The 25,243-nt window shown below is 41.6% G+C and overlaps 3 protein-coding genes across 10 annotated transcripts in view; 2 read left to right on the forward strand and 1 right to left on the reverse strand.

Moving 5' to 3' along the window:
- The first annotated feature begins 25 nt into the window (after window positions 1-25).
- On the forward strand, window positions 26-8,057 carry Prp39 (pre-mRNA processing factor 39). Of its 2 annotated transcripts, XM_076800603.1 has the most exons (12): window positions 26-144; window positions 398-522; window positions 1,167-1,400; window positions 1,919-2,392; window positions 2,513-2,690; window positions 2,763-3,013; window positions 3,126-3,251; window positions 4,068-4,216; window positions 4,366-4,771; window positions 5,081-5,245; window positions 5,350-6,023; window positions 6,447-8,057. In XM_076800603.1, the coding sequence occupies exons 1-12, from the start codon at window positions 96-98 to the stop codon at window positions 6,739-6,741; spliced, it is 3,126 nt and encodes a 1,041-aa protein (XP_076656718.1). In that variant the 5' UTR covers window positions 26-95; the 3' UTR covers window positions 6,742-8,057. The 2 variants fall into 2 exon arrangements, with proteins under 2 accessions (XP_076656718.1, XP_076656719.1); XM_076800604.1 differs by lacking the exons at window positions 26-144; window positions 398-522 and adding an exon at window positions 1,725-1,839 and having other exon boundaries at window positions 1,260-1,400.
- A 530-nt stretch (window positions 8,058-8,587) lies between these two features.
- Window positions 8,588-13,581, reverse strand: LOC143361306 (uncharacterized). Its single transcript, XM_076800600.1, has 3 exons — window positions 13,177-13,581; window positions 9,335-12,851; window positions 8,588-9,009 (listed from the first exon to the last, which is right to left on the reverse strand). Exons 1-3 carry the CDS (start codon window positions 13,375-13,377, stop codon window positions 8,861-8,863), a joined length of 3,867 nt encoding a protein of 1,288 aa, XP_076656715.1. The 5' UTR covers window positions 13,378-13,581; the 3' UTR covers window positions 8,588-8,860.
- A 950-nt stretch (window positions 13,582-14,531) lies between these two features.
- The window catches only part of Snap25 (Synaptosomal-associated protein 25kDa), a 57,251-nt gene continuing 46,539 nt past the window's right edge, over window positions 14,532-25,243 (forward strand). For 2 of the 7 annotated variants that reach the window (XM_076800631.1, XM_076800634.1), the window contains exon 1: window positions 17,508-17,741. The gene's annotated coding sequence lies outside the window, so the exon portion shown is untranslated. Of the gene's footprint in view, window positions 14,685-16,116; window positions 16,136-17,504; window positions 17,742-25,243 lie in introns of those variants that run through there. The other 5 variants (XM_076800630.1, XM_076800632.1, XM_076800636.1 and 2 more) reach the window with 5 other exon arrangements.

Consider the following 25,243-nt stretch of genomic DNA (forward strand, 5'->3'; position numbering starts at 1 on the left):
CAGTAGAGTGTCCTACAGAGGGCCTCCTTGCTGTGGGCCGCCATCTTCTTCTTCGGTTCTGCGTTTTACATTCCAGAGATTGCTTCGAGGGCAAGATGTCGTCCGCGAGTGGTGACGAGAGCGAGATTGCTTTAATTGAACCTGGTAAGACGATGATCATTTTCTAAAAAGACCGTGTCCGGTGTTTCGCAGCCGTGGTTTGCGTTCGTGTTAATGGCGTAGCCGTATGAACACCGTAAAAATGGTGACGACGCACCCGGCGAAGTTCGCCGAAGGCTGCGACCCGCCATTAAAATGAATGGCGTCCCGTACACGCGTGTAACGTGTAAATATTCCGGGTCCGCCGTGGCCAAACTGATTTTCTCCTTTTTCTTTCTATGTTCCCTTCGACGTCCAGTGCGACGCACGAGGTCCAGCCGTACGCGCAAAACCGCCGTCGTGGCGAAGAAGTCGCCCGTTAAGAAACTTCTGGCGCGAGCAACACGTTCGCCCAAAAAAGTCCAGGAAATCGAGGAGGTCGAAGTACGTACGCTCGACGACAATCCTGTAGATACAACAATTACTCGATACATGCGAAAAATTCACCACCGCATTGTCATACGTCATCTATAAACATTATTCCTCAATCTTCTGCCGCTAGCGTCGAACTTAGAAAAACAAAGTAAAAACACATATACACCAACGTTTTGGTGGGGCAGTACTAATTCGATGACAAAACTAATTTGTTTTCGATTATGTATTCTTATGAAACTTTTACTCATATATTTGCAACATTTATCCGATTAAACTAACATGGAACAGGAATATGATCTATATCATATTGTTCAACTTTTTTAATTCATCAGACCGATGGTAGGCAATAAGTTGTTACTAGACGAGATTTAGATGAGATTAGATGCATGCTTGTAGATTTTATGCATTTATGGCAAAAACAAGTTGGTGCAACTTATTGTCAACTTATTAAGATCATTGAAGAAAAAAAGAAATTTAAGCCATGTTCTGCTTCTTGCAATTGTTCCTTACAATTGTTATTTTGCATAAAGTTACTATATAAGCTGTGCTTTGGAGTATGTTTGGTCTCGTTTTTCCAAACATTTTTCAATGTTCGATTAGAAAATAATTGAAAAGAAATGTATGGAAATAACTGGTTGTTGCTATGTTTCTAGGAGGAGGGACCTGTGTTCCATAGTGAAGTTATTATGGAAAGCATTCCAGAGAATGGAGTGCAAAGATTCAGCGACATAATCCAGCAACATCACGAAGATGAATCATCTATGCTGCATTTGGAGCTGGATGATTCAACTGATACAGCTGTTCATGAAATCAATATGAATCAAAGCGTTCAGATCGAGGAGGATCAAGAAAATGTACCTGATTCAGAAACATCCGAGTCACAACTTGTAAGTGGTGTACAGAGTGTCCTGTGCACTTGGGACAAACTGTATTTTTAGCATGTTCGCTACCACATTGATGATTATAACAAATTAATTTTCTGTATGCTGTTATTCAACATCATGCAACATAGCATAATATTCAGGACCACGACTTTGCTTTACTAACTTGTTTTAGCGAAACAAATGTTGGTAGCAAACGTGTTAAGATGGGAATAAATTAAATGGTGTTGGACAATACATATTCAGCAATTAATAAAACTAGACAGTAAACTTTTGATATTATTTCGATCTGACGAAAGGAATTGTTTACTTATTTTGTATTTCATAAAGGAGCCTACGAAAGTCGGAATTTGCATAGAGATCCAGAGTCCAATAACGATTTTTGAATAAATAATCCAATGGATTTCTCTTTACAAATGTGAAGAGTAAAAAAATGCAGCTGAAAGTATAGAGTTCCATTCTTTCTTCTTCTAAAGAATCGATATCATTGGGATTCGATATTAATATGTGAATTTGTTTATTAGGACCAGGCTACCGTGGTATCAGATCACATGATCATAGAAGAGGGTAGTATGGACAAAGTGGACATGTTACACGACCAAGAACAAATTGACATGGAGGGACAAGATACAAGCAACGACGATACAAATCAACGCGTGTTAATAGACTTCCAAGAGGTGATAACTGACGACGGGGAGCATATAACTCAAGTGACCGAGATTCTAGAGTCCGAGGAAATCGAATCTGAGCATGTTTTAACCGAGGATCCCGGTATTGAAGTGATGGAAGTGGACGATTCTGAGCATGAAGTACCGGAAGTGATAGAGAATATTACCGAAACGTTGCCGGAACAAATAGAGACAACTGAGATATCAGAAATCGCTGAGGTGATGGAGACCACCAGCGGAGAGTGCTCGCCTCAGAGTACTATCAAGAAAACGGAGCCGGACACGGAAGCTGTGTCCGAGGATGAATTGCCAACTGAAGCTGCAGCAAAGGTATTGCTGCTTTGTACACTTGTAGAGTTCGATCTCCTGTTTACGAAAACGTACCATTACAGGGTTAATTACCGGAAAATGTCATTGAGCAGTTTATAATTTGTGATATTGGGTTTCCAGGAGCCCGAGACAGAAGCGGTGTCCGATGAAGAATTGCCAGCTGCAGCTCCCGCAGATTTGGGAGAAACAGAGTCGGTCTCGGAGGACGAGTTGCCTCCGGACAGCGAGAAGAAGAAGAAGAGCGGGATAAAGGCGATGAGCAAGACTCCGGAAAAGAAAAACAAAGTCGAAGGTGGAAGTAAGTACGACAGAAACTTGCGTACGATATAATAGAGAGTTTCTGTGCTAATGCATTGTTTTCGTTTGCCAGGTAAACGTAAATTGAACGCGGAAGGAGAGTATGATCCTAGTTCACCGACATCTGAAAATAACGACGAGACGCCGGCCAAAAAAGTGGCGCTCTCGACGGAGACGGATGCAGCGGACTGTAAGCAAGAAACTAAGCCAGCATCACCAAAGAAAAAAACTCTACCCGAGCTGGAAAAGTATTGGAAAGCTGTTAACGAAGATCCGTCCGATTTTACGGGGTGGACGTACCTTCTGCAGTACGTTGATCAAGAAGTAAGTGGCGATATAAGTATTTCAAAGTATGGAAATTTCAAAGACTGTACAACTCGTCTCGAAAAGATGGCGTTCGGAGGAAATTGTAAGGGAGGGTGTGTTGCTGTTTCAGAATGATGCGGAAGCAGCCCGCGAAGCGTATACGAAATTTTTGGAGCGTTATCCATATTGCTACGGTTACTGGAGAAAGTTCGCCGATTACGAGAAGAAGAAGGGCAACCCCGAAAATGTCCAAAGGGTGAGTCGACTCGTTTACCACAGTTATTAGGCTACCTTTCATTATGATATATATCATTTAATTAACGCAATCTAATGAAACTAGCTCGAGTTAGGAAGACGCGTGGGCAGTGTGCACGCACGTAAATATGGTTTTCCCTTCCAACAGCCTAGCACGTCTTGCGGCACCTATACGACTCTCTCCGTTTACCAATTAGCTAGATACTTAATTATTCTGCGATATCTACAAAATATTATTGCGAACATTACTGTCGTCATAATACCGTTTATACCGATATTCTACATACAAATACGTAAGTCAAGCGAAAAAGGCTAGTCGTTTCAATTTATAGTGATACTACACTTTACCGTGCAAGAAAAAATAATGTGTGTGTGTAATATTTACTGTAAGCATTTGTACACATAGCTTACTACAGAAAGTATTGTAACTTAAGCATAAGATGCGGTATACCTTACTTAATGTAAGTAAGATTGGGTTGGGTGTTAAATCAAAGTCAGAAACAAAGACTTAGGACGTGAACGTGCCAGAGAGGGAGCAAGAAAAAGTGGCGGAAGACACAGAGGCACCCAGATTGGAACACTCCTTGACTTTAAGGTGAATGCACAATGCTCTGCAATCTCTGTGTTAATTAAATACTTTTATTTACAGTACGCGTACGATATGTGAGTATACGTTGCTAAAAAAAAACAAAACAAAACAAAACCGTAATGCTTAACGAAAGCTAAAAAAAAAAGAAAGAAATAGGTATAAGTCTACCCGCCACCAGCCCAATCAGTTGTAAACTGTTCTAAATGTGTTTGCAAATCGTTACCACAGGTATTCGACCAAGGTTTGAAAGCTATTTCGCTCAGTGTCGACCTTTGGCTGCATTACATCAACCACTGCAAAACCGTCTACGAAAAGGACGAAGAAAAGCTACGCGAACAATACGAAAGAGCCATTCAAGCGTGTGGTCTTGAGTTTAGGTATGTGTTCTATCCTTCATCTTGTCGCTTATCAGCAGTCTGCGGATCTTTATGCAAAATAAACATTTTCTGCGCTAATTCCGAGAAGTAGGAGCTAAATAAAACTTTGTTTCTATTGTGTGACTATTCCTTTTTTATTTTATCTTCAGATCCGATCGTCTTTGGGAAAGTTACATAAAGTGGGAGCTCGAAGGCAAACGCCTCAGCAAAGTGACTGCCTTGTACGACAGATTGCTATGCACACCCACGCTCGGCTATATCTCTCATTTCGACGCGTTCCAAGAATTCGTCTCCTCGAACCTACCGAATCGCATTTTGAGCGTCGACGATTTCCTCGCGCTCCGCGCAGAGGTCAAGGCACTGTTGAAGTCCGATGACAACAGCACCACTTCCGCAACAGACGATGCACCACCCGGAGAGGAACCTCCGCCGCACGAACTTCCGCCAACAGACGAGGAGACTCGTGCTATCAGAGAGAAAATTATCAGCAGTAGACGCAAAATGCACAAAGCCAATATCAACGCTGTCGCTGCTAGGTGGTCGTTCGAGGAGGGAGTAAGTATAACGTAAACGTGATCGATAGCGTGTAACAATAGGGTGGCTATTATTTACTCTTGATGGCAATTTTTTCCGCTGCATCCTCCACGATAGGTCTGTTGAACTATCATGTACATCATTAAGATATTTTATATCTATTCTATAATTCCATTTTTAATGTTTAAGGGCTCGGGGGCACGTTTGCCCTTTATCCGATCGAGCTCAAATTTTGCACAGATTATAAGGGGTGCCGCGAAGAAAATTCAAAGTGGAAAATAAGAGGCACCCTTGGGCGTAACAATTTTAACCGTCGATATTTCTCAACAGATCAAAAGACCATACTTCCACGTGAAACCATTGGAACGGTGTCAGTTAAAAAATTGGAAAGAGTATCTGGACTTTGAGATCGAACAAAAAGATCAGAGCCGGATAATCATCCTATTCGAGAGGTGCTTGATAGCGTGCGCTCTGTACGACGAGTTCTGGATGCGGGTAAGTTCCTACTTATTAAATTATATTCGTTATTCGACCACAGTTCCTCTCAATCGTCATTCCCTCGTATTCATTTTATGTAACATGTTTCTGTTTGTTTGCAGTTCGTTCGTTACTTGGAATCGTTGAAGGGCGACAACGTGGAGAAAATAAGGGACGTGTACTCCAGAGCCTGTATGGTTCACCATCCGAAGAAGCCTAATCTGCATTTGCAGTGGGCTACGTTCGAAGAGGGTCAGGGTAACTTCGAGAAAGCCGCGAACATATTGGAGAACATCGACAACGCGTTGCCGAACATGTTGCAAGTGGCATACCGGCGAATAAACTTGGAACGCAGGAGGGCGGACCTGGACAAGGCTTGTACATTGTATGAAAATTACATTAGCAACAGTAAGAACAGAACGATCGCGAACAACATCGCGGTGAAGTACGCACGGTTTCTGTGTAAAGTGAAAAACGACGTGGACAAGGCGATTAAAGTATTACTAAAGGCCACGGAGAAAGACAAGGACAATCCGAGGCTTTACTTGCAACTGATCGATCTGGGGATGCAGAGGACACCCGTCGACACGCAGGAGATCGTCGGCTATATGGACATGTTCATAGAACGCGAGCACGCCGATCTTGAACAACGGGTACTATTCGCGCAACGCAAAGTAGAGTTCCTCGAGGACTTCAGCCCGGACATACGACAGGTGCTGAAGGCGCACGAGCAATTCCAGAAATGCATTAAACAGGCGAAGGAGCGGAAGAAGACGAAAAGCGACGACACGAAAGCGTAAGCATACCTTGCCTTACTAGAACATGAAATGTAAAAGCATAATCGCAACCGTTACTCCTCAAAGACGTTTGATGTAATTTTCTAGTGCGTCATCTATAGGACACTCGAAGGTCGAGATTGTTTTTTCAAATTGAATCAATCGTACAGCTTGCATTAGTTACTTGGAAACACATTAGTTCAGTAATTACAAACTGTGTGGACCAGTGTATTCGAAAACTCATGTTTCGATGTAAAGAAAAGTATAGTCGACCTTCGTGCATCCTCTAAGCTTCCGCTTGAAAGTGAAGGAAGTGTTTACGTCGAACTATGTGGCCCCTGAAGTCATTTACCTTTTTGTTCGAAATGTTTTTAGATACGTTTAATGATTTCATCTTGTATATCAGGGATAACGTAACCGACATAGTATTGATAATTTCACAGGGATACTTCTCCACCAAAGAAAGTTAAAACTGGCGATCAGTCGAGCATACCACCCCCGCCTTCCGTCAGCTCGCAGTCGTCGTATCAGTACAGCAGTGGACCCAGCGGGCCTTACCAGTCCCAGCAACAGTTCCAGAGCAGTCAGTACGGCGGACAAGGCGGCTACCAGCAAGGCTATCAACAGTATCCGCCACCGTCTGATCCGAATTACGCCAATTACAATTGGCAATATGGACAAGGTGGACCTCAAGCGTACGGACCTTACAACCAGTGGGGATCGTACAATTATTACTAGTGTAATACAATCCGATGTTTTATCTGTACCAGCTTTTCATTATGTTACCGTGTCTACTTGTACATTTTATCATCCTTGTGCTTCTGTCGTCCGAAAGACGAACGGGAAGGTGGGGGTAAAACGAAATTCTTTAAAGTTCCGATGACACATCAGAGTGACCTGACACGAATCCTAAAAACGCTACACGTCGTACCGAAGCCTCCTTTTCGATAGAACCAAAACAAATTCTTCACATGAATTTCTTTACTCGGTTATAGAGATACCAATGGATTTACAACTATTGACAAAAACGTGCTATCATTACGATTTGTGACACGATAACATGTAGACAAGAGGAGGAGAAAGAGAAAAAAGAAAAAGAAAAGAAACAGAAAAGAATGCCATAACAAATAACGATGAATGAAGTAAACTACGTTCAATGCTATCGGAGCTACGCGTGTGCTGTTATACGAGACCAGAAAGGGAAACAAATGTTTTGTATCTGCACCGAATTCGCACGATACAACGATCCCCCCCGATGCTTTGGTGTTTTATTCCGTGACGTTGTGTTACTTTTTTCTCTCGACAAGGACATGTAGTAATTTTCACGAATGGTTGTCCCCCCTCGATTTGTAACGAGCATTCTTTGCGCGCGTATCTAGTTTATGACTACTGTTAGATTCTAATGTGCGTTAAACGTACCGCTTTGAACAACTCCTTAGAAATATATATATATATATATATATTTATGTATATATATACATACATATACATACATATATATATTAAAATATAAATGGGAGAGTAGATGCTCGAGTACCCTAGGAAACTCTACGTAAGCGCACTTTACGGTATATTCACGGAATAAATATTGTTCAAACATTTGTCGATATAATTTTTATAAAGGAGCAAATTGAGGAAGCGCGACTGGGTTTCGCTAGAACGTGAATTGATTGTAGATGGAGGATCATTGGATTACACAATTAAATTCTGTGTTACAGGCGCCAGCCACATTCTACGTACGTTGTAAGCGCGCGCACTTTGTAACTGGGATTCGAATTTAGGCCCTGAAAATAGATAACGGCTCGAGGTATAGGTCACATACATTGAATACATTGTTTCCGTATGTGAATTTTTATAATTTGCAATAAACGAAACTTTCAAAGTACGCATCAATCAATTTTGGTGGCAACAGTGAATTGTTCGAATCACTCGAAGAGAACGAAAGAAGTGAAGGTAATATATTCGTGATTGTCGAAAGAATATAATTTTAAATTTGTGAACGATGTTTTACTTCGTACTATCTGCTAATAAATGATTAACGACTTTTAGCACCACGTTCGTAGATTGTCCGATTCTTGTAATTAGACTGCAGATTTTATGCGCTGCAGACGTCGAGGAAATTAAAAGACACTGTTCCATTATTTTCTACGTATCACGACTATTAAGGGTGAAAATAAATTTCTTTATTTCTTGTTCCGCAATTGATGCGGCACACTAGTTTTACGAGATGCGTTCTAATATTTTTAATTTAAGGTTATTGAAATTGTAAAATTGCATCAAATTTATTTCTTTGGATATACATTATTAAAAAGTGGCGAAAAATTTGGATAGACAAATTCTTGTTATTTTTACAAAGTAATCTAAAATAGTCGACTAAACTTCCGGAAACCCCCAAAATTTCAACGAATTCGTAGCATGAGGGTTCTCGGAAGTGCAGCCAATTAGTAACTTTTAGTACTGCGTAAACTTAGTTGTTAAGATTGTAATTTTTGATAAAGATCCGCAGTCTAGTTAGGATTCTTCTAATTAGAGGAGAGTATGTTGGATGTCCAAGGGCTATTCAGAATATAAAGGACACAGAGAGTATTGTAACAAGTATCTTCTTTTGTTTTATTACGAAAGCATTGCTAAGGTTCTATGTAATTGCAACAGTGGAAGGTCTGCGCGCTTTCCATTTTCTTATTTATTACAATATCATGTCGCGGTAACGGAACCTGTAATCGTTTCCTCTCCCACTCTAAACGATAATGTTTATACCACATGCGTATCTGGTTAGTAAAAAAAAATAATTTCATTTAAGATAAGTCAAGTTTCGTTAGAGAGACCATCCGATTTTTATTGATGTGTTTTGTTGTTATCATGCTACTATCGCGGACGAAGGCGTTTGATTTAGTCCGCAGGTACCGTCGCCCCTGTACGCTCTGTAGTATCCTTGTTCACCCCATCGGGGTCCCCAACTGTTCTTTATGATCCAATAAGGCATTTCTTTGTGGAAAAGGGGATACACTGAAAATGAAAACAAACAAGGGAAAGTTATCGAAATGTCCAACGGCATAGCAATGGCATATTGATTATCGAACCGGTCATCGACCGAAACATAAACAAGAAGTTAAAATTGTTGGACAGTGATATCAGCGTCCACAAATTTGTCCACAGAAGTTCGTTAAAATTGTTCGATAAAATAGAACAAAAACTGATATTACAAGTTGTCAAGCCTTGTGTATAATGATTTCTGTTAAACACAAAGTTCGATTTACAATTGAATTCGATGTACATTGTGCGAGAAACAAACATGGCCGTTCGTATGTTATTCAAAATGTTTAACGCTTACCGCTCTTGCCGTATCCCACAATCAGAACGCCGTGGTCCAAGTTTTTCGGGTTGCACAAGAATTTTAGTGGATGCGAAACACCGCCCATGTAAAATTGCATGGCGTTGGCGTTAATGGCGATGGAGATTGGTCCGTTCTTCACCAGCCACTGAGCCATCTTGGTTTCGTTCGACGAGATGTTTAAAGCATTGACAACGTTTACAACGGCTTTCTCTTGATTGAAATGGCACTTCTCGTTTCGAGCGTCGTAAGGATAATCCGACTCCAATTCGAGGCCGCCTAATTTCTCTATGGTCCTGTAGGCATTGTCCATTTCCCCTCCTCCGCATCCCTCATCAAGATTATCGCAATCCACCAACTCCTGTTCCGACAGCGACAACAATTTTCCGTGTTTGATCGCGTACTGGCTTTCCACGTTACCGGTGACGGAAAACGCCCAACAGGATCCACACTGGCCTTGATCTTTCACGGCCGTGACCACGTGATGATCACGCCAATCGAATTTCGGCGGCAGCTCGATGTCCGGGATTTCAGCCTCGGGGAACGGTATAGCGTTCTCCTGCTTCAAATTCGGCCGATAACCCAAGTACTTGGATTTGAACTCCTTCGGGGTCAAGTCCGCGAACATTGTCACGCCATATTTGGCCGTACCCTGTTCAGCGTCCCGCACTTCCTGAATCACCTTCAGGTTCTTTTTAAAGATCTGGTAACGAGACTGTTTCTCCTCGGCCGAGCTGTACGTTTTTTCATACTCCCTGACGAACTTCTCGAACAAGTATTGCTCCTTAATATCCGTAGCAGCTTCCTCAGCGATCTTCAGCATCTTGTTATTGTAATCGATACCTCGCAGCGATCGCTTGCGTCGGTTAGCCAGGTCGAGGTTGGTTCTTTTTGTTCTTTGGTTCTCTTGCTGATTATGCGCGCTACAATTGATAGTAATATGTGGATATCCATGGTCTATCCATGGTTGAGACCATACAGAGAACAAGCATTCCTGAGTCTCGCTTCCTTCTTGCAACTTGCAATTCTCTTTGGCTCCCTTCGCACAAGTGCTTGGACCTACTTTGGCTTTTATTTTATACAGTGTTCCAGATACTATTTGTTTCGAAGCTTCCACGATTTCTGTTATGATAGGTTCGTGTGGGCCTTCGTAGCCCTCTGATAATTTCTTTAAACCTTTGCCTGCAGCTTCCTGTATCTCTGGATCGTTGATATCTGCAGTCGATGGTGCACCTACAACCGGAGCTTCTCTCTTCATCCTATCATTGTAAGCGAATACTTCATCTCCATGTAGAGATCGCTTCGTCTGGTGTTGTAAATTACAATTGACGGTAATCTCTGCAGATCCTTTGTCCACCCATGGTTGGGACCATATAGAGAACAAGCACTCCTGAGTCTCGCTTCCTTCTTGCAACTTGCAATTCTCTTTGGCTCCCTTCACACAAGTGCTTGGACCTACTTTGGCTTTTATTTTGTACAGTGTTCCAGATACTACTTGTTTCGAAGCTTCCACGATTTCTGTTATGATAGGTTCGTGTGGGCCTTCGTAGCCCTCTGACAATTTCTTTAAACCTTTGCCTGCAGCTTCCTGTATCTCGGGATCGTTGATATCTGCAGTCGATGGTGCACCTACAACCGCTTCTCTCTTCATCCTATCATTGTAAGCGAATACTTCATCTCCATGTAGAGATCGCTTCTTCTGGTGTTGTAAATTACAATTTACGGTAATCTCCGCAGATCCTTTGTCCACCCATGGTTGGGACCACACAGAGAACAAGCACTCCTGGATCTCGCTTCCTTCTTGTAACTGGCAATTGTCTTTGACTCCCTTGGGACAAGTGCTTGGACCTACTTTGGCCTTTATCTTATACAGTGTACCAGACACTGTTTGTTTCGAAGCTTCCACAATTTCTGTTATGATTGGCTCATTTGTGCCTTGGTAGCCTTCGGACAATTTCTTTAAGCCTTTGTTTGCAGCCTCCTGTATTTCCGGATCACTAACATTTGCGTTGTGTGGTGCACCTGGGATACCAGACTTTCGTTTAAATCTTTCATTAGAAATGAATCGTTTTTGCTGGTTGTGTGAACTGCATCTGATTTTAATTTCCGGAGAACCTTTGTCTTCCCATGGTTGAGACCATATAGAGAACAAGCATTCCTGGATTTCGCTTCCTTCTTGCAACTGGCAATTGTCTTTGACACCCTTGGGACAAGTGCTTACACCTACTTTAGCCCTTATTTTATACAGTACTCCAGATACTATTTGTCTCGTAGCTTCCACAATTTCTGTTATAATCGGTTGGGTTGTTCCCTCATAGTACTCTGACAGTTTCTTTAGACCTTTGTTCGCAACTTCCTGTATATCTGGATCATTGACATCCTTTTTGAATGGTTTTCCAAGTGTTGTCCTTCTATTCCTCCTTAAATTTTCATTTGCTGTAGGATCTGCTGACACTTTCTTCGGTATAATACTTTCCTCTACAACCTCTTCCCTGCTTGTCTCCGGACTAGATTTTGCTTCCCTCACCGGTAAATCAAAGTCCTTCACGAATTCCCTGAACTCTTTCATCTTGTCTTCGAATCGTTGAGGTTTCGTGTCGTCGTCGCTTCTGTTCAGAGAAACCTTAACCATCGGGTGCTCTGTCACTTCGGGTTGCTGTTGCTCTTCCACTTTGGCAGTCACAGCATTAGTGTAATTGTCAAGAATGTTTTTCAAGTTTTCCAGTGCTTCGGCCTTTGCCGGATCAACTTCTTGTTCTCTAGGTGCACGTGTCACTAGATTTTCAACACCTAATGTTGAATAAGGATCGGTCTTACTTTCTATACTGTTGCTCACAGTACAATTATTTTTAGTTATTCTACGACTAAGCTGCTGCCAAGGTTGTTCCTCGAACGTGATCAGACAAGTCTTAATAGGATGATTCTCTTGCACCGAGCACTCTGTATTCTGTTCGATCGCATTCCTCAGACAATCAGATTCACCGATACGTAATAAGATATGATACTGTATCACGTTGGAAGACGGTGGTACGGCGCGAGTTACTTTAATAATGTCAACCACTTTATGCTTGTAGTCATTTTGTACGAATTCGTCCATTGACTTTGCTGCTTGCTCTCCGAAAGCCACCAAACCAGGTAAGTTCGGATTGAGCTCGTATGGACATCCCGGACAATAGTTCGGACTGGAAGCTCTCATAGCGATAAACGGTTTCTCATTATGATCCCCAGTCTTCTGAATCTCATGATCTAGCTCCACGCTTTGGTTGGTGACAATCTGTTTCTCCAAATTCTCAATAATCTCATGCTCCTGATTCTCTTGAGCATGAGATGGCTCATCCTGTGGCAATTGAGGATACAGGTACATACATTGGATAGACTCGCGCAAGACGTATATGTCTCCCTGCTCGTGTTGCTTTACTTCTACGGTGCATGCTTCTCGTGGACATGGCTCCAACGATTCCTTGCACACAGGAGTCAGATCAAATGTGAGTCTGTATATTACGTAAGGTGATTCATCCTGAAAATTAAAGATATATAGACAGCTATTAAGCACACGTATATATATACATATATACGCATGATGTCTCATCTAACATAATCGTCTTGATTTACGTCATTCCTAAGACAAAAGACTAGACTTACGATAATAATTAATAATTGATTTAATATCTCTCGTCACGGACAATAACTATGGCATAAATTGTGACAGTAATACTAGAAGAGATATATCACGTAGAGTACGATAGCCGTGCAACATTTGTTTTAGAAATTGTACGAAAATTCGCGTTACCGTTTAAAGTAATTAGAGTTTATTTGTCAAGTATAGAAATTGTCGGACGTACCAATTTTTGCGCACTAATCAGGTTACCGCCCTTATACGTGTGATGCGTCGGAGAATCCTCGTTCAACGAATTCAAGGCACTTTGTATTAAGGGCTCCGGTACGTTTTGCACTGGCCTGTTCCCGGGTCCGCACGATACCAGGATCGAATTCACAAGAAACAAAAATAGAAAGCGCGCTGCGCACATCAGAACGCCTGCCATCTTCCTGCATGCACGTTGCTGTCTTGAGTTCCACTGACGCAGCAGCTGACTCGCTCCCCGATCCTTTATACTTCGGTTCTATCGGCGAATCGAAGATGCTAATCAATATTCACACCGTTTTTATTTAATCGGCAAACAGAATACAAAATTCGTGAACAGCCATGAATTCGCGCGGAATAAATTAATCGTTCAATGCGGACGTCTTAAAATAGAAACGAAAGATTGGGGAAAAAAGGGTAATCGTTAATCGCGCTAAAAAAATCATGTTTGTGTTTTCCGTATACGCGAGAGTACGGTAACGCGTACGTACACAGAAACGACTTTTTTATGTTAATGCCGATAAGATAAATTCTGTAACATAGTTTAGTTAAACACTAATGCATGCTGAAAGATAGTATTATACATACAGTCAGTCAAAAGAGTCTCCGTACGCACGTTAAGACGGAATAACTTCTCGAAAATAAATTGAAACGACTTGAGCTTTTTTGAGATATTAGAAGGAGTAGTTTATTATCCGATGCACAAAAGAAAAACCTTGGAAAAATTGCAATTGGTCGGAGTTGGATCTTTAAACTTTCTAGCTCGTGGCAACGTTACCTAATGTCGATCAAATGTTCAGCATAGGCGGTATAAAATATACCGCGGAGAGGTCACTATACTGGCTTTGAGACAGTAGAAAGCTTAATTCTTCTAGCTTTCTCGAGTAATCGGAAAATCACGCGGGGCTTTTGAAACGCTAGATAATTCGAAAGACTTTTTCGGCTGTCGTGTTGCAACATTACCACATAGCGGCGCCATTCGGTGTATTTTTACTAAAAATATAAAAGTTGGACGACAATGCGACGATAATAAAGTCGATAATAAAGTTCTGTCTTCGATCATTATTATCTCGTTAAGTACACTCAAGTCGTGTAATGGAAAATATTTAAAGTTCTATTCGATAAAATCTATATACACCTGTTTATACATTTCAGTCGTCAGATAAGATGTTTAACTTATTCGAGTGTGTTTATTGCATAATACCCGGCTCGCGATAAAGTATAATTTCGAAAATATGTTTATTACTTTTCAGATTTCTAGATTGTTTTAAAATTTTCCAGTATCCGACGCGACGGGCATGCCCGCGTTTGAATTTTCCCGCCGGTTCCGAGGAGCGATGCGACCGTTCCTTGGTTTCCGGTTGTCAGAAGACCAGCAGCTGTTCCACCGTGTTGATCATCTGCGATAGCTGCGGTGTCCACGAGAAATACCACGCTTTGACAGCGATAGTGCACTACTGCTATATGGAACGTCACTGACTGTCATCGGTAAGCAAACGCATCGTTCATTTCTGTCTTGTTTCGAACGAAAATCTCCGCTTTAATAGCAAACGTGCGCCAAGTACCACATTGCGGTAAAATTGTTGTATCGATTTTCTGCTTCGTTCTAGCTATCGTTTGACCCGAAGCACGTACTACGTGTTCTTTAAAATTCACTGGATCGGTTATCGTGCACGTATTCTCATTTTCCCATTCGAGTTTCCCCGACGAAACGGTCGGCGAGTTGATACTACCGTTTAAACGGTGTCCCCTGTCAAACCCGGTTAGGCGTGTTTGTGACAGATACCTCCTCTGTCACAGTCCTTGCTACTTTGTTTCTCACAGACAATAATCGACTCTGTTAATTGACTGTTACAAAATTGTTAGGTGCAATGAAAAGAGAATAGACAGTTCCATTATATGTGGTTCAAAGTACAGTTTGCGTTTATTGTTTTGAAGGTACAATACGGTATAAATAAATTGTTGTTGCAACACATTCCTGCAGGAAAACTTTGTTCATCGAGGACAGAATCGTTTATGAGTACAATGCAGCGTAGCATTCTCTATACTGCTTTGTAAGTTGTTTTGCATTCTGAAGCAAATGTAGGCATGGGTAAGAGTTTCATACAGGCTTGTACTGGTAAAATGATGCATTACTGATGTACAAGCAACAAAGTTGGCCATTTACTCCTGGCATGAAAGCGACTGGATCTTATCATATCAATCGCAATTGTAGTACGAGCGATTTAGTGTTCATAGAACATTCCTCGCCGAGCGTTGTACACGTTTCGTGACAAGCTCGCGTTCCTTTCACCAATGAATAATTTGCCCGTCGCGATAAGGAATATCCGTTATGCCATTTGATTCGTTCGCATTTGAAAATCGGCATGGCGAACCGCGTCGATTAGCGAAACTCGATTGTCGATCGATAGAGGGTGCAAGGCAGTTTGCAAGAAACGGCGAAATCTTTGTTATCTGCCCCATTTAAGATTACCCCCGAACGTGACAAGAGCGATGGCGCTCCCGGTCGCTTCTCATTGGTCCATTCCGTACCAGGGCCGTCGCTACGCGGAGTAAATTCGAGAAAAGACTCACACGATTCCATTATTAAAATATCGAAAGTATATTCGTAATTGCCGTTACGTTCTTCACGAGTACAAGATTTGTAGTCAAGGACGAAATTAAAGTAAAAGTAAAATCTCATAATATCTAAAAAAAAACTCAAGACTGTACGTAGGATGGAGAATAAAAGGGATTAGTATTAACTTCCCACGTCTTTCAAGGACTTCGTTCTTCAACCTTTCTTCCTGAAAGGGTCACGTGGTTTTGTTGTGTTTCGCTCGAATCTTCATGCGAACAGGCAATAACAAAAATCGTTGACTATTACCTCTTGACAAACGAGAAAAAAATTGTTTATATCATAGTGGAAGCATGAGGGATTGTGCGAACTTATCGAACAGGTGAGACGATCGATATTTTAATGTATTTCCGCATCTCATGAGTCATGCGTGCGTCACTGTGGTCACGCAGACCATCTTCCGATCGGTACATGCGAGAGGAAAAAAACATGTAATCTGACGTCATAGACGATGTCATTTGCAGTGTGTTCTTCGACAGGAAAAATTTGACATACACGTCGATTTTCATCAGAGCTGTCCAATCCACTCGTGTGCTGTAAGTCCCGAGTAAAAGGAGTGGGATGGACAGTATAATAATTGACCACAGTATAATATTTAAAGTCTTGTTTTCGACGGGCCATCCGTCGATAATCATCGCTAGACTACACATCTTTATGCAAAATAATAATTGTCTGCGTTGATTGCAACATACATAAGTAAAACTGAAAGAAAGATTCTTTACAAATGCAAATGTATTTTATGACATAGAATAATGAGGTTGCACACTGTTACTATAGATGATTATCGACAACTGTCGATGGTAGACGATTCATCTACCGGAAACTATCGATAGCGCTATATATCGATAAATCGATATTTCTCTGTCAGAGTTCGGTGCAAAAATAGTAATCGACAACAGGGTACAGTGTCGTATGAATTATGTTATATTTAATCGGAAATCTAAATAGAAACCAACAAATGTTAATACAATATTGATATTTCTAAACAGAGATGGCCATTCGATCTGCAATGTTTGAAACTGAAAAAAAAGAGAATTTTTGCAAGCATATTTAAATCCTGACGTAGAATAATGTTGAACACTATCGATGATTATCGACAACTATCGATAGCAGACGGTTCGGTTACCGGAAGCTATCGATAGCGCTATATATCGATAAATCGATATTTCTCTGTCAGAGTTCGGTGCAAAAATAGTAATCGGCAACAGGGTACAGTGTCGTATGAATTATGTTATAATTAATCGGAAATCTAAATAGAAACCAATAAATGTTAATACAATATTAATATTTCTAAACAGAGAAAAAAAATGTGTGAAACTGAAAAAGGAGAATTTTTGCAAGCGTATTTAAATCCTGACGTAGAATAATGTTGCACACTATCGATGGTTATCGACAACTATCGATATCAGACGGTTCGGTTATCGGAAGCAATCGATATCGGCATCGATATTTCTTGGTCAGAATTGATTGTAAAAATAGTAATCGACAACAGGGTACATCGGCGTATGAATTCCTGCCCCCTCCCCGTCTGAGGCACGTCGAAGTTCGATATATCGAATGTACGCCGCGTTCCCGCGCCTTTACATTGCAGTCTCTCACGTAATGCCGCGTTTGTATTGGCGCTTTCCATTGTCGCGACGACGACGGTCTACCCCCACCACCGGGGCGGCCACCGCGCCGCGCCGAGACTCTGCGACTGCTCGTTCGCGTCAGTCGGCTGACTAGCTATCCTCGACTCGCAGGGAAAACTTCGGCTCCGTCGAGTGCACACAGTTTCTCTACCGGTTTTTCACATCTCGCACGTCAGTGGCCAATAGTGACAGTTCCTCGTTTACATTACTCGTTCGCACGAAGAACAACCATAGAAGAAAGTAAAACCGTGACCGGCCGGAGACACCCATCGAACGCAACCGCATCGTCGACTCACGGTTAGTAACAATCAGTGACACAGTCTTTAATAAACCTTCCACGGTTTCTAACCAATTTCTTCGAACTACTGTGACTCGTTAGACTTCGGTAATTCGCTCGAATTTTGACACGCGAAGTGCTATATTCTTCTTCGATATATCGCGTTCGATTGAGATTGAATCGATGCGGGGTACAGAACGAGAGAAAAGTATTGTGTCTTCTCTTGGCAACTGCTAACACCCTGTTTACTCGGATCAATTGACAGAACTCTTGGCTCGTGTAGTGGGGACTTTAGAAATTATTCTTGAGTTTAGTTTGGAACGTACGGGACGGGGACGTGCCATTTTCCTGCGTTCTGCACTGTGAATTGTTTTTCAAACGTGTTCTCGCGCGTGTCTCTCTCTCTCTCTCTCTCTCTCTCTCTCTCTCTCTCTCTCTCTCTCTCTCGCTCTCTGTCGATCGTACCAGAGATTGAACGCTCGATATTGTCGTTGGTTTCATAGTGTTTATCGAGGAAGTATATCTCGTTGTCGTAAGTACGTTTGTTGACAGGTACCGTGGTGTTCAAGCTTAACCTAGATTCGAGGCGTTACGCTCGCCGCAAATCAGCCTTCTTACACTTGACACGTTTATGGTTTTCGAGGGTTGCTCGCGCCCTCGCAACCTACTAAACCAATTATGAATGAGTTAAATAATATGTTGTCGAAGGAATGGCGTCCGAACGAGCCTCGTTGCGAAAATGGGTTCCAAATGCTAAACGATTGTCGGACATTTTTAGACGTCGTGCAGTGGGGCATTTGTCTCGAGAAGCTGGCCAAAATTGTTTCACCGTTATTATAATTCGTCTTGACGCCAGATACAATAATATATGTTTAGAACTGGATAGTGACATTTAAAAAATTAACGTGGCCATCATTTTGTATAAGAACTTTCGTATTGAGATTTACGGATGGCTGAATATTAATTAACTTTCGTTCGAAACAGTTTGTTGCCAAATCGTCGGAAATTCCTGAAAAATCTTAGTGTGACTATTCTCGCCGGAAACAAGAAATGTTTTAGTTTGTTAATCGATTCAGTCGAATATATATTTATTACGTTTCATGATAACAGAACATAATTCTGTTATTATTTATGGATCGAAAAACCAGTAATCTAGGAGTCATTTCCGTCCGGTTGCGAAACCACGATTACTTTCTTCCGAGAATATAAACTAAACATTCCATTCAATATTGAAAATTCATTCCCTTTCAGCCAGTTCCAAGTATTTATAATCCACACCTCAATTAATTTACGACCCATATTTTATGGTCTATTGATATGCCATTATTTAGTTTAGGCACTCCTTGACATCCAATCGTTTGAGCATTATTCGAGGTAATGTCGAAACACTAAGAATAAATAAAAAACAAAGGTGTTACGGGGTACAAAACAGTAATTGTGTGTCGCATGTTAATTTCACTAAAGAAAAGGTATTACTTTCGATTGTTTATTCCAGCAGAACCACAGTCAAAAGGCCATAAAATTATTCGACGTATACCTGCCCTGGTACCGTACCTTTCTTATCACTGACATTTTTTTCATCACGACAATAGTGTACCTTCACGTGTTTATTTCTTATTCTAAATGGTACGATTCACGACAAAAAAAAATGTATATTTCCTTATACATTCAGGGACGTGAGAAAGAAGTTCCATTCAATTTTGACAATATAAAAATTTCGTGTTTTCGCCAGCTTCCCGAGGCAAATGCCCCATTGTGCGTCGAAGGTTGAGGGGTGGGTGAGGGTGTCATCCGACAATGCGAAAGGGAAATTAGCGAAAGGGCGAACGGGGGGTTTCGCGACGGTTTCGATTTCCGTGGCGAACCTCCAACCGGGAGATGACGTCGCCGAAACGTTTCTGCCTTCGAGAGCAGAACCGGCGACTTTATTTATTGATTTCTTAAATGTCGGACGTGTATGCGCGCTGTCTACTTAGCCGCCGCGTGCACGTGAGCCAACGGTGGGAGAAAAACGAGTACAGCGATGATGCAAATATTGTCACTCGATTGATCGAATACGGATACTGCTTGATCGAATAACCTTTAAGACGGGAGAAAATTTTGCATAAATTATCTCTGGAACCGCCTCGAACCCAAGAAATCAATTTAAACTCTCGGAAAGAAATTATAAACTGTTCTTTCGTTGGAAGCTGGTCGAGATGCGGAACCGGAAGTGCATGGTTCGAGTTTATCAAATGCGTAGGTCGTCTTTGTCGCAACGTTTCACTACTAACGATCCATTTCTTAAATATTATATATATATATGTATGTATATTTAGAATATTATTTACTGGTTCTTATAGCATGTAGAATAAAATGGTAAATATTAATATTAATTGCAGGATATAATGGAAAATATGAATAGTAAAGCAATTGTAATCTCGGCAATATCGAAACGACGTTGTTTCATCTCATAGAAAATTTTTTTCTTTGAAAAAGCAAGTTTCGCGAATAAATATTGCAGAAAGGAAAATGGAATGAACGTGGCCGATGGAAATAAGATACTGGGCGTTAATGGATTGGCACAATGTCACGCAACAAACAGCATTAACGCCGGGACTATCATCCGGGTCAAGATGACCCACTTTACGATTTTTATGGCGTGATTACTGGAATCGCAAAGCTTTTCTTGCCAGGGATCGATTAAACATTCATTTCCGTGCACGTACTGGTGAAATGGAAGTTGACTTTGTTGCGGATACGATCTTGTAATTTTTGTAAGAAATTCAAAATGAGCTACCCCTCTGTTCCGAAATCAATTAAGTAAAAATAGTGCAGTAAAGAAATTCAAAAATAAGATACGCCAAGTTCTTTGCTGAATTTTTCTGCCCGAGTGCTCTAATCAGATCGGCAAACAACATCCCACAAAAACGTGTCATATTTACAAAAAAAAAAATCAATAAAAGTAAGTAAACAGGATATTCATGTAAAAGTCACAACACACATAAATTCTTTAATAAAATATAAATTCTTCGTCGTCGATTTTCGCTGGCTAAGAACTATCGGTAGCAATGGTGGTATAGAAAAATATTTTCCAATTTGAAAAATGAGCGATATTAATTAAATAATTCGGATAGTTGTGTACGGACACTTATGTGGTCCGCAGCGAATACGCGCGCGGCCGTTGCTTCGATCGGTGGAATTTCAGGTCATCGACAGTGACAGGTGACCTGGACAGGTTTTTCCAGTGGCAGTAACAGCTGATAGTCATTGATAACGGAGCAGAGTGGCGCTCGCTCGCGCGCGCGCTCTGCACAGGTGTGTGCAAAAGCGAACGTGCGAAAGTATTGGCAGTGTTTACGGTTTTTTTTCTCTGTTTTGTTCGAACTCAATTACCGCATTGCATCGACGGCGAAGATGGTCTGCCTGATGCACCGGGGGGTGCTGCACGCATGACTTTACCGGATGAGGAAACGCTCTAACGTATCGATTCTCCTACGAACCTGTTCTATATTTGTTTGCGGTTGCCTTTTGTTGCTCCATTCTAATCCACCTGTGCGCTCTAGGGAACTTGTTATCCTCGCGATCTACCTAATGATCGGACTGCGGATCTTTATGCAGATTCGCTGCATTTGTCCGTCGACCACCGGCGACCGGGTCGATCTTGACCTGGTCCTCCAACAAACAAAATCATCTTCCAGGAAAGAAAAGCTGGTACAGTTTCTCGGCTTTCAGTTGAATCCGAGAGAATCGAATTCTTTTTAATATCGTGAATATTAGAACAGAAAAATAGAATTATTGTGATAAATGGGATTTTCAAAATTAATATATTCGAATATGTGAAAGTTCATTTTCAGTTACCAAAATTGCCATTATGTCGACGGTCAATCTGATTTTTAGCTTGTGGCGGGAAATTTCAATTGTTTGCTATTCGGTTCAGTGCAATAATGTCTGCGGAAAGAGTGACTCGTATAGTATGCTCCGAAATGTTAATATAATTGGCAAGCAAGGTTCTAAATGGTCCTAAGTTGTAAATGTTTAAATTCAAGAACGAATGTAGATTTACGACAGATTATTATAAAAGTTATGAAAGTGAATTGAATATAATATATTGTGAGATATTACATGAAACGAAACAGAAATTGTGTTTCAATGTAAAATTACAAGCATGTGTAGATATTGGTTTTTCTCTTTCCACAGATGTTTAAATATTGCTTTTTCTTTGAGTACAGTTATCGAGAGTTCTGTTATATGTTGTCTTCATCTTGTTAGAATTATTACGAGAGGAAATACATTTTTATTTGAACCCAGCTTGTCGCAATCGATGCACACAGTCGTTATATTTATACAATTTATATTGCACGGAGACACGCTCAGTCTAATCGTCAGATAAAAAATTCTATGGAACGGCGACGATACTAAAATTTTGTTTTTATACTGAAAGATTAAAAAATGTCCTTCGTTAGCAAACGATTGCATAATATTTGTCGTGTTAGCAGAACTTCGGACACGTCTTTGACCTCCGGAATTTCAATTTTAAATATTATCCGTGACTCTTTTTGTCAATAACGTGTTACACCGCGTTGCATTAACGGCACGGTGCTGTTATCTCGCCGGTACAGGCAAGTTTGTCCACGTGGCTCCGACACAGTCTTATCTACCTTTCTAGAGACAACATGTTATCTAACGTCTTCTCGGTAATACGCGATTAGGGTTCCGTAATGAAAGGTGTATCGATCTTCGAATCGGTGCTGTGTGCGGAAAGCTTGTATAATCAGAAATGATTAGGAGTGTGTTTCCTTCTTGTCTCGAAGCTTGATATTTCCCAAAAATGATTGCTCTGACAAAACAGTTTAGTTCAACAAATTTAAGTAAGAACATACAACGGGGAATGCTCGTTCGGTCCTCGCTCCGTAAAAAATTCTAAATCAAACGAGCACTCGATTATTATAAATACAAGCAAACGCTGCGTTCGCCGAACGATCAGCTGGACACATAAATTGGACGTTACGGCGATTACGGCGATACATTTATTATTATATTATAACGATATTATATTAACACTAGGTTTACGGGGCACTAAATTTGCCTATTCTATATTACTTTATAAAAATAACGAAAATGTATCTATCCTTTGTAGCCATTTCTTTTACAATATATACCCAAAGGAATACATTTGTTGAATAATTTCTCATTCGTGCATCTTTACAATTTCGATAATTGTGAATTAAGAATACCAGAAGCCGTCATTTTGACGGATCCCGTAAACCTAGTGTTAATAATACGTTCGCTTCGCGCGCGATCGTCATTTGAATGAGCACAAATTTGTCGAGAAGGGAGATTTATTTATTGATTTAAACGCCCCATTAGAAACGCATACAACACCCGTAATATCGCAGTGAGTGAGTATTAAAAAAAGGGGGGGGGGGAAGGAGCAGAGCGATAGAAACGAGTCGATCGATGATCACTACGGATCGTTGCGACGATGAAAAGCGTGTTTTGAAAGAACTCGCGAGGGCGTGTCGGCGACAGGAGGCCCGGGGTCGCGTTCGTTTCGAAATAATGCCCGAGCCATGCGGTGGTTATTGATTTCCCGCCGCCTATTTCCCTCGAACGCGCTCTTACATTTTCGTTTATCGAGCACCGATATCTGTTTGTTCGGCGACTGCCGGAGAGAAAGGGGAAAAGCGGCCACTCCTCGTGTGCACGGTTGCGTCCTCCAGATGCATCCGACCGGTCGCCCCTGATCTTGGCGAGGTGTACCGTGACCAGGAGGAACGGTAGACACGGTACCTTTCACCCTGGAAACGAGCCAACTTTGTCTCGAGGGCAAGGACAGGGCTCAGCCAATTGATCACGCCAGAACTCGCGCCTTGCGAGAGGCGCGTTTTCCCGCGAAACCGCTCGATTCCGCTTGTCTATTTGCGCTGGCCACGCCAGCTTTGCGGTTCCCGGACCGGCCCACGATTCTTCAAAATTTTATCAATCCGAAAGCCGGACCTTCGGTCTCGATTCTTCTTCAGAATTGTAGTCTTCAAAAGAGAAGTTGAACTCTCGAATCCTCAGTTCTTTAAAATTAAAAAACCTTCGGTAATCTTGGAAATTGAAGCGGAACTTTCAAATCTCAATTCTTACTTTTTAATCTTGGGAATAGAAGTGGAATTTTCAACTGTCGGAGGATTTTAATCGCGGAAATAGAAGCGGAACAATCAAATCTCTATTCTTGAGTAGTTCAATCTTGAGAACAGAAGTGGAATTTTCATCTGCAGTATTACAAATTCCATCTTGAAAACTGGACGTCATGCGAACGTAAAAAGTCGCGCACAGAAATTTGCTCGTTTTTATCCGACCCGAAACTGGTCCATCTCATTCGCAAAGATCGCGATTCAGCTTCTCCGAGACAGCCTCTAACCTTCCCAGAGAGAAACCGTTCGGAAAGCTTTGCTGATCGAAGGGGCCAGACTGGGATCCACTTTCCCAGTCACTCAGTCCACATCAATCTTCAGAAAACCGTCGGTAGAGTGAGAAGGGTTGATTGCCGCGCGAAGGGTGAGGTATATTGGCTAGGGAGCACGCAGAAGGTTAGACGCCCACTATCCCCCATCGAGATGTCTACTTCTACCTAGTAGAATCATGCTCCGTCGAATAATGGTTTGTCACGCGAACTAGGTCTAACTTTGGTCGAAATTGCATGACCTCGAACCACTCGCTAACCGACGAGAATCGCTACTAATTTATCTTCGAAGCGTAAAAACTGGTTTGCCTGATCGAGCCTTGAATCGACGTCGTGTTCCTCTTCCGGTCAATTGCGTCGCTTTCGTAGCTAACATAGATTACGTGGGGTTTGACGATTCAACAATAACAAAAGTGACTTGGGCTTCAATTAAACTCAATTTGTTTGGGAAGGCGTTGACCTGGCTCTGTAGAAATCGAGAGCTACGAGACCACGCCCACTGAAGACATAAACGGAAAGAGAACGATAGGCTATGTTATGTCTTTTAGGCACTGTTTGAGCTCTGTTGAGAGCGTGAGCAGAGACACACCACGCCCCCAGGGCTTTCTATTTAGAGAGAGGACAAAGGAACCACGCCCCCAAGGCATTCTATTTAGAAAGAGCAAATAAACCACGCCCGCTCAATCCTATATAAAAAGATAAATACGGGCTCCCTTCTATTTAATTGTTTATCCTAATTTCTGTTAAAATTGCGTCGCTCCAGATTATTCTTTAGGCTCTATTGAAAGCGTGGGCGAAAATGCCACGCCCCTCGGGCCGCTCTATTCAGACAGAGCAAAATAACCGAACCTTTTCAGGCCATTCTATTCAAAGTAAAGGAACCACGTCTTTTAGGGATGCTTTATTCAGGCAGAGTAATAAACCACGCCCCCTCGAGACACTCTGTTCAGAAAGATGAAAGAAACCACGCCCTTAGGTTACTCTGCTCAGAAAGAGCAATTAAACCATGCTTTATCGAGGTACTCAGTTTAGTGAGAGCAACGAAACCACGTCTTCTTAGAGCACTCTATTGAGTAGGAGCTAACCACG

Source organism: Halictus rubicundus, chromosome 15 (assembly GCF_050948215.1).
Source record: "Halictus rubicundus isolate RS-2024b chromosome 15, iyHalRubi1_principal, whole genome shotgun sequence".
NCBI lineage: Eukaryota > Metazoa > Arthropoda > Insecta > Hymenoptera > Halictidae > Halictus > Halictus rubicundus.

Excerpts from the sequence above, each read along its gene's own strand:
- Prp39 (XM_076800603.1), top strand. The coding sequence starts at position 96 with ATGTCGTCCGCGAGTGGTGACGAGAGCGAGATTGCTTTAATTGAACCT. Across the intron at positions 2,691-2,762 it reads AAACAAAGTCGAAGGTGGAA|GTAAACGTAAATTGAACGCG; the intron begins GTAAGTACGACA and ends TTCGTTTGCCAG. Across the intron at positions 4,772-5,080 it reads GGTGGTCGTTCGAGGAGGGA|ATCAAAAGACCATACTTCCA; the intron begins GTAAGTATAACG and ends ATTTCTCAACAG.
- LOC143361306 (XM_076800600.1), bottom strand. The coding sequence starts at position 13,377 with ATGGCAGGCGTTCTGATGTGCGCAGCGCGCTTTCTATTTTTGTTTCTT. Across the intron at positions 12,852-13,176 it reads TGATTAGTGCGCAAAAATTG|GATGAATCACCTTACGTAAT; the intron begins GTACGTCCGACA and ends TTTAATTTTCAG. Across the intron at positions 9,010-9,334 it reads TGTGGGATACGGCAAGAGCG|TGTATCCCCTTTTCCACAAA; the intron begins GTAAGCGTTAAA and ends TTTCATTTTCAG.